General features: G+C 53.5%; 1 protein-coding gene across 1 annotated transcript in view; it reads right to left on the bottom strand.

The window, feature by feature from the left end:
* Positions 1-5,433: 5,433 nt before the first annotated feature.
* Positions 5,434-8,873, bottom strand: part of SDC3 (syndecan 3) — a 13,241-nt gene continuing 9,801 nt past the window's right edge. Inside the window, exons 5-7 of the mRNA XM_010072817.1 lie at positions 8,583-8,865; positions 6,520-6,790; positions 5,434-5,670 (exon numbers count right to left, since the gene is read on the bottom strand). Coding sequence (XP_010071119.1) covers positions 5,504-5,670; positions 6,520-6,790; positions 8,583-8,865 — 721 coding nt within the window. The 3' untranslated portion in view covers positions 5,434-5,503. The remainder of the gene's footprint in view (positions 5,671-6,519; positions 6,791-8,582; positions 8,866-8,873) is intronic.

Genomic DNA, 8,873 nt, shown 5'->3' with positions numbered 1-8,873 from the left:
AAACTGCAATGGAGAGATATTTTTTTCTGAAGTCAGCAGTTCTGTCTGGTTTGATTGTCAGCTGTACTTTTACAACTTAGACCAGGGGCACCCAGAACAGGGGAAGCTTATGCACGGAACGTCGCTGGTACCCTTGAGGTCTTTGGAGATGCGGTGGATGAGCCATCTGGAACGTGGAGGGGGAAAAATAAAATGTGGGCATCACTTGGGGGTGACTTTTTCCCAACAAGAAAAAAAAATAGAAAAAAAAAAAAAAAAAGTTTGTACACTCCAGACTGAAACTTCTCTATAGAGACGGGGTGTGGACATGTCTGCGGAGCTGCAGGCACGAGGTGCGTGGGACAAACCAGAGCGAATGCGGAGCCTCGGCAGGGCTTTGGCTGCCTGGCTGGTATCCTGGGCTCAGCATCCTGGGCTCAGCATCACGGGCTCAGCATCTCAGCTCCGCTTCGGCTCCAGCCAGGGATGCGGCAGTGGGCAAAAGGCTCCTTAACCCCAGCCCTGGCAGACCCCCACCCAGTGCTGGGGTGGCCAGGATGGGGCCGTTTGCTGTGACCAGGCAAAGAGCAGGAGGGAAGGAGGGAGCCAAGGGTGCGGGGACAAATCCTGCTCCAAGGACTGCGGGGTCCAGCCAAAAAACCCCACTCCTCCTCCTCAGGTGCAGAGTTTGCATTGAACCTGTGCACGCGTGTGTGCAAAGCACCCACGCGTATATACATATATACATATATATCCATTACATACACATATATATACATACATACACGAGCGCCACGCCCATCCCTGTCGCCGCAGCCTCCCGCCCGGCCGAGCCGCTGGCGAGGTGCCCAGCGAGACGCCACTTATCCTAATCAACCTTTCTGTGCTGAAAACTCAATGTCACTTTAGGAGCTGCCAGAGCCTCGCAGAAAACCTCCGAGCCCAGAAACGCTGATAATCATAGAAAGGCTGGTCAAGAGGTGAAAAAAAATAATTTAAAAAAAATCCATTCTTGTTTTTAGCTAATGGTTTTGTTCCCATTAAAGCCTCCGTGCTGGTGACTCATGGCAGGGGTCAGATCACTCTAAATTATGAGTCCAGGGAGCACGAGCCAAGATTCATGTGGAGCAAAGCAGCTTCTGCATGGGGACCTTCAGCACCCCCCAGGCAAAATGGGGAGGGAATGGGAAATTCAGAGGCAAACCAGCATGCCATGGCACACATCCATCCCAGTGCCATCACCTTCATTGCTGCAGGATGCCGCCAGCACAGGGTCCTGCTGCTTATTTTTGAAAGGTCCAAAATCAAAGAGATTTTCGGAGGAAGGAGGCAACTCCCAGCCCTACAAAACCTGCCCAGTGCTGGGTCCAACTCCAACACCTACCTTTCCCATCCTCCTGCTTCCAGCCCCTCGTTTGGGATTTCACACACATTTTCTGCTCCTTCCTTCCCTTTCAACCCCTCCTTCTGCCTCCTCCTTATTTATATGTCCCAGGAGTCACTGGCTACTTTATCATCCTCCTCTGAGCCCTCGGCTGCTGCAAATCACAGCAGAGAGAAAATCTGCAGCCCAGCACAGCTGGGAGAGGAGCTGACGCCGTCTGTCGTGCCTTGCGACTGCCGCGCTCCTAAAATGATGAAACTGACACAGCAAAGAGTCCTCCTTCAGTGTATCTTACACACACATGCAGAAAAGAAATGGAAAAGCAAATGGAAAAGTGCTCCTCTGCGCCCGCCCATGTCCGTGGAGCGCACAGCTGGAAGGATGAGCACATCTGGGCGCTGCCCCAGCTGGAGGCTGCAGCCACTCATGGGTGATAGCACACGAGGGATCCGCACAGGCTGGGGAAGGGGCTGCCTGCGGAGGAGGAACGATGCCAAATCTGGCACTTTAGGAGGGGATGATGAGGGAGATGCTCAAGCTACCATTGGAGTTCATTCTCCTCAAAACCTCCTCTGCAGCCAAACCAATAGCTGAGAAAAGATACTTTCATTCCTCCCCCTTGTGCTTTCTCGCCTTGTCCCCATCCATCTTCACACCTGGAATTCCTTGAACACCCCAGAGCACGGTGAGGCATGTGTTGCCGGTGCAGTGCCCCCAGCCGCACCCTGCTGCCCACCATCTGCCTCCAGTCACCTCGGCACAGCCATGGGCTCAGCACTGGAGCCTCAACACAGCGCATTCACATGGCACTGAGTACAGCCACGGGGATCCCACCACGACCCCAACTCCACTATGCACCCTGGCAGCATCATTCATCTGGGTTCCTTGGGGTTTTACCCATCCCCATCACTCTGGTAAGAGAAACTCGGTGGTATCAACAATTTTTTTGGAGCTGGGCTTTCCCAAAAAAACCACAGCCCACATTCAGCTTGGTCCCACCACCCTTCAAGGGAGGCCCAAGACGAGCCATCCTTCAGCAAGACAAGGCTTTTTTTTCTTCCAAGCATCACCACCACCAACTAACCCAGTGCTCCCGGGGAGCTGAGGCAACAGGAAAGGCTCCGTCGTGATTTATCACCAGGAAAAGGTGGGCTCCAAGCCCAAAAGAAACAGTCCTTGAGCTCACATCCCCTCTCTAGGGGAAGCAGCAGACATTCAATGAATTAAGCCTTTGGTCAATTCTGATTATGAGTTTAATTGCCTTCACCTTTGTTTTTTGCATGTGGTAGTCTCGTACTTTTAATTACTGCAAGAGAAAACGCTGCCCAGCCTCCTCTCACCCTCCCACTTCCAGCCTTCCTCACTTCTGAAACTGTAAGGGATTTAAGTGCCGGGATTACAACTTAACACCAGCTGAGCGAACCGAGGTTAAGCTTGAGTGAATAAAAAAATTGTATTATAGAACTTCAGACTATTAAATGGGAAAAAAAATGGAATGAAGAAGATTAGGGAAGCAGCTAAGAAAAGCAGCATTTAAAAGATTAAGCTGGGAGGGGTTTTTTTAATGCAAGCTCAAAAGATTAAGTCCATGTTTTTTCCAAAAGATGGTGATTTTGGGCGGCCTTGATACTTGCCATGCCCAACTCATTAAATCATGAAGAGGATTGACTCCTGCCACTCCTGAACAGCTGGGGCTCTTTGTATAGTCACAACAGGACCAAAAAAACCCAAAAGCCATGAGTTGAATCTCTCCCCTTTGAGCAGGTCAGAGAAAGTGGCTCTTGGAGCCACGTTGGCACCAGCCTTCTTCAAACGTGTGGTTCTGGTCAACCCTTCACGGCATCCTCATCCTCCGCAGCCAGGATGGACCCAAGAATTGGGCACACACACCCACCCCCCCCCATCTGCCTTTCAGCATCCCCATCCAAGACACCCAACAGGACCGTCTTCTCCAGCCTAAAAGAACTGAATCAATGATGACTCGGAGGCTGACACCCCTAAAATGAGGATTTTAGGGCAGTGTTCTGGGGCTCTGCACCCTACCCTGAAGTAGCCTAAAAGAACTGAATCAATGATGACTTGGAGGCTGACACCCCTAAAACGAGGATTTTAGAGCAGTGCTCTGGGGCTCTGCACCCTACCCTGAAGTTAAACCAGGTCAGTGTTTTGGGGTCCAGACCCTACACACCCCAAGGGAGTGCTGCCCGAACCTCCCGTCTTCACAACCGCAAAGTCCCATCCAGGCATCATACGCAGTGTAAGGAAAATTTACAGGGATTTCATGTCATATATATATAACCGTGTATGTATGTGAGTGTGTGTGTATATATATATATATAAAATATGCACATTTGGCCTCTCCAGTTCCTGCCATAAAGAAGCGCTGCTGTCTTGTAGCCTCCACCAGGGTCATAAATCCCTATATCCGCTAACACCCTGAAGGGACAAAGTGTCACCGTGTCTGCGCAGGTTAATTCACGATGCAACAGAGTCAAAGCCACTGATTTTTCTTCCACTTGCATGGTTAAATTGCTCTAAGAGCAAAGCCAAGGTCTCCATGGGACACCATCAAGCTCGCAACCATCATGAACACAAAGCTCCTTGCCTGCATTGCAAACAGCGCTTCAGCTAATTAAAAGCCAACTCATTGAAATATCTAATTAACTTTTCTGCACAGAGAGCTTGCTAAAAAAAAAAAAAAAATTCTAGCCTTTCTAGAAGGCACAGTTGGGCTCTGGATCAGACCCTGCTGCTCTGCACTTCAAGGGGAAACCATCACCCTTGGGTTAGGATACCACCACCCTTGGGTGACGATGGCTTCCAGGATCATTAGCTCCTGGGTGGCCCTGGGCGTTATACTGGAACTTAAGCAACAATAAAAGAAACCCAAACCATCCCTCCCAGGTCTTACAAAAGAGAAGTAGCAGCCGACCTGCCCTGAGGCTGACCAGCAGAAAGCCACCATTCTGCCTCCTCTTCCTCACCTTCTGGGTGCCAGCGCCCGCAGGGACCCCTGCCCAAGCCCCTTGGGGATGGAGTATCGCCTCTGCTTTGCATTTTCTTTTCTTATGCTGCACCTCACGCCTTGATGAGCTCTGTTATCCCAGCTGGAGGAACTGGGGAGAGGATTGATCTTCTCCAACTCCTCTCCTTGCCAACTCCCCACCAAGCAAAGTCCCGGCTCTGTTTGAAAACCAGCGCTGTCGGTCGTACTGCACAAGCTGAGTTTTATTGGTCACAGTGAAAACCCAGTAAAAGCAAGGTCCCTTCTCAACCGAACCCCTCAGTGGCCGGCGACGCCCGATTTCTATAGACGGAAGGTCTCTGGCTGTGCACAGCGATGCGGTGAAGCGACGTGGTGGCAGGATGGGAGCAGCACGAGACACCCCAGTGCAGCCTCTTGCTGCTCCACGAACTCTCTGAAGGGATGATCTAAAGAGATCAATTCCAGCGTACTGGCCATGTTTGTATTTATATTTTTTTTTCCCCACTCCAAGAGCAAACCCTGGGGCATCAGGTATTCCAGCCCCTTGTGCTTTTTCAAGGTTCGAAGCGTATTTGAGAGTCGCGTCCTCTCTTCTGACAGAAGCAGGGAGCAAGGTAATTCCTGCAAAGCAACCAACCCCACTCAAAAGAAAAAATAAAAAACAAAACCAATAGAGAGGGAAAGAAACATCCCTCCTTTCCAATGGGAAGAAAAAAAAAAAAACCAAGGAAGATAAATCCAAACCAACCCCCCTGCGCCCCAGGGCTGGTAGAAGGTGTCCGGATCCCAGAGTCCACTGTGTTGGTGGGAAAAGCCCAGTGCCCTCCAGGCACTGTCGGCAGCCCGACCGCCCTGTCCCGCGCTCGCCAGGGCACTCCCCAGGGTTCCTTGGCGTTGGCTCCTTGCCCTGTCCCTCCCACCGCAGAAAGGCCAGCAGTGGTCGGTCTGAACTCGGCGATGCTCTGGGCGCTCAGTTTTTCATCATGCCGAAGATGCGTCTTCTCCTTTTCACTGTTGTGGGTTTTTGCTTTTCAAATTCACAGTCCGATCCAAAAAAAGAGAGAAGATAGAGAGAGAGAAAGAGAGAGACGGGATGAAGAAGAGGAGGAGGGAGAGTTTGGCGCAGGGAGCGCGAGGCACGCCGGGCTCTCCTTCTACGCGTAAAACTCCTCCTGCTTGTCAGGCTTCTGGTAGGTCACGTTGGCTTGTTTGGGCTCCTCCAGCGTGTAACTGCCCTCGTCCTTCTTCTTCATCCGGTAGATGAGCAGCATGACCAGGAAGGCAGCGAAGAGGGCTCCCACCACGCCGCCCACGATCACCGCTGCAACACAGAGAAACGGCACAGTCGTCAGTGCCGCCCCCAGCCCAGCTTTCAGCAAAAATAATTCCAGGGGATCATTTTGGATTCCAGAATTGCAAGTTTGTGAGCAACTCTTCTCACAAAATTTATGGTTAAGAAAACTAAAACCAAAGGTGAGGGGCAAAGGCAATTGTGTGACTCAAGGAGCTTCAGCAATTTCCCAAGTGCAGCGATGCTGGAGGGTGGGGAGGACCCAAAAGCATCTATTCTACAGCCGCACGGTGGGTGATGGGACTGGCATGGGGCAGCCCAGGGATGGAGAGAGGTCTCTGCTGCAAGGAGGGTGCAGAACGTCCCCCAAGGAGCTGCTCATTTGGGTGCCTGCTGGCATCCACCATGCTCAGCTGAAGACCACCAGACTAAGAGCTGCTTTGCTGTGCCATCGCTTCCAGCTCCCTTCAGCTGGCAATGGGACCGTGACACCTCTGCCCCATGTCTGATGCCCCTCTGGCCAGGACAAGTGGCCCTCCAAGGGCACCTCTCTCCTCCCCTGAGTTCAGAGGTGGCCGGGTGGCATTCAGCCAGCACCGCAGCACATCTTTCCGATAACATCCTATTTTATATTTTTTTTTCCTGGAAAAAAAAAGCATCTTGGCGAAAGCAAATTGTGCACAGCTTTGCACTCTCCCAGCAAAGACATGAAAACCCCTGGGAGCCCCCAGCACAGGTGCTGAAGCTGTCTGGTTTTGCAGGTGAGGTTGGGGTATCCCAGGCTTGACGCTACCCCAATGTCCTGCCAAAGACCGACCCCTCTCCTGGGGCATGGACAGCCCACTTTTTCCCCGACAAGCCCACAGCCTCCAGTCTCACCTATCAACACTTCTTTCCTCTCCAAGATGTTTTTCTGGGGGAGCTGAGCAGCTGAGTTGCCGGAGTCTATCGTGTTGTCAATCAGCCCTGGCTCCGCGTTCTTGCCCAGCCCGGGTCCTGCTGGTGGCGTCACCACAGCCATCACCTCGTTACCAAGCTCAGGACGAGTCGTCTCCTCCTCCTCCTGGATCTCAAAGTCCCCGCTGGGGCCGCTGCTGACCGGGACCTCTAGCTCGTTGTTGAGGACTGTGGTCACCTCCCCTGGCTCCATCTGGGAGAAAGGACAAGATGGAGCAGGGAACAAGGACCAAAGGGTGGTTCCTGCCTCCAGCAGCTCCAATGTGTCCGTAGGAAGGACATCACAGCAGCGATGACAGGGTGGCCCTCTTAGCAGGTAATATGGGGGATAACATTGGGGTGTCCCTTCCCTGTGTCACTAAAGTGGATGGTTACATTGCCACAAGCAACACAACCCCACGTCTTGATGGTCACCAAAAGGCTGAGGCCACCATGCCTGAGCTGGACCATTGTTTTCTGTCCCCATCTCAGGTGCCCTCGAGGTGCACAAATTCCCACCTGTTCCCTATAGTTTCCTATAGAAAGACCTAAAGAGATCCCCACTCCCTCATCTGGGCTCTCCGTCCCCAGCATACACCAAGGGCTGTCTGGAACATCTCCCAGTTGCCTCCTCGCTGGGCATGAAGTGATGGAACTCCTTGTGCTACAGCAACAGAGCAAGTGTAAAGATCGGATGCCATCGGATGAGCCCCAGGAGGGTCCCTTCCCTCTCCCTTTTCTCCCTTCAACCTGCTCCTAAAGTTGCAGCCCTGTGACACAGGGTGGGAGCAGGAAGATGGGTCCTTCCCACCAAGGACACAGAGCCAGCTCAGCTCCCTGCTGCGGTCCCCGACCAAGTCCCCTTGGCCAGGAGGTGAACCCAGCCTGGAGAGCAAACCTGGGCTGGGCAGATCATAGAGTCATAGAATCACAGGATGGTTTGGGTTGGAAGGGACCTTAGAGATCATCCAGTTCCACCCCCTGCCATGGGCAGGGACACCTCCCACTAGCCCAGGTTGCTCAAAGCCTCAAATGCTCAAAGCCCCAGATGAGATACTCCATCCTTCTCAGGGCCAAATCCCCCCCGACCTTCCCCCTTGTCCCAGCACCCTGACCCCCTATATGGACACATGCTGGGCTGCACTGAGCATCCCTGAGCAAAGCCTCCCCAGGATCCCTCCTTTGTGGGGCCAACAGCTGCCTCAGGATGTTATAAATGGGGATGAGCAAAGAGCTCGATGGGCCGAAGCCGCGGATGGTAAACAGGAGCCCTCTCCATGTCACACCGCCCCCGGCATAAGCGCACGGCTGGCTGCTTCCCACGAGCAGGGATTTTTGTGACAGAGATTAATTGAAGGTCAGCAAGAGCCCAGAGCACTATACATACATATACGTACCCAGAAAAGAAGAACTAGTTTAAACAAATCACTCCACCTTTCAGTCAAAGTGGTTTTCAAAGGGACCCCGAGGGGCTCTGAACGAGAGATGGATCGGTGGATTAAATCCCCTGCTCAGGACACCCGACGGGCTGGAAATGCACCATCAAGCTGTAATTGCGGAGCGTTTGGGCCTCCCCGTGATGGGCTGCGAGTTGGGAAATGGTGTGATGAGCCCAGACACCGCACCTGGAGGAAAGCAGTGGGCCCCCCGCCATGGGGCAGTGGGACCCCAGCCCTGCTCCCCTCCTGCATGGGGACACTGCTCTGGAGCGGCTGGGCAAGGCAGAGCCAGGGGCACAGGGGACATGTGGCACTGCCCTCGGTGCCCGCGCCCCCCATCAAGCTCTTGCACCAGCCCCATCACCATGCTCTGCCCATGCTAGACCCCCCACCCTTTAATATCCCATCTCCCCAAAATGTTCCACTCTCCGCAGAGCTGGGACGAGCCCAACCTGGCTCGACCTCCCTCTGAGCAACTGGCTCAAGACGGATCCACCCCAAAGGCTTCCCATCACCATCGCTTGGCTTCCAACCTGGCCCACAAGCCCTTCAGCACCTGCCTCCTACCTGGGGGGCTTCTGTGGGCGGCAGCGTGGTGGGACTGGATGGCAAGGCAGTGCTTTTTTCTGTGGGGTCTGCAGTCCTCGAGGTGCTTGGTTTTGGCAGGGTCCTGGGCTTGGCTGTGCTGGTGGGGACAAGCCGTGACGTGGTCACCTCTGTTGGTGTGCTGGTTTCCAGGACGGAGGTGGTGGGTGTCTCCAGGGTGGTGGCCTGGGTGGTGGCTGCCTTGGTGACAAAGGGGGGCAGGAATTTCCGGACAGTGGTGGGCTTGGCGGTGGCCATGGTGGTGCTGGTGGT

This window comes from Pterocles gutturalis, unplaced genomic scaffold (genome assembly GCF_000699245.1).
Source record: "Pterocles gutturalis isolate BGI_N339 unplaced genomic scaffold, ASM69924v1 scaffold33952, whole genome shotgun sequence".
NCBI lineage: Eukaryota > Metazoa > Chordata > Aves > Pterocliformes > Pteroclidae > Pterocles > Pterocles gutturalis.
Note: the sequence above shows the minus strand (reverse complement) of the source record. Positions and strands in the feature narration are given on the sequence as shown.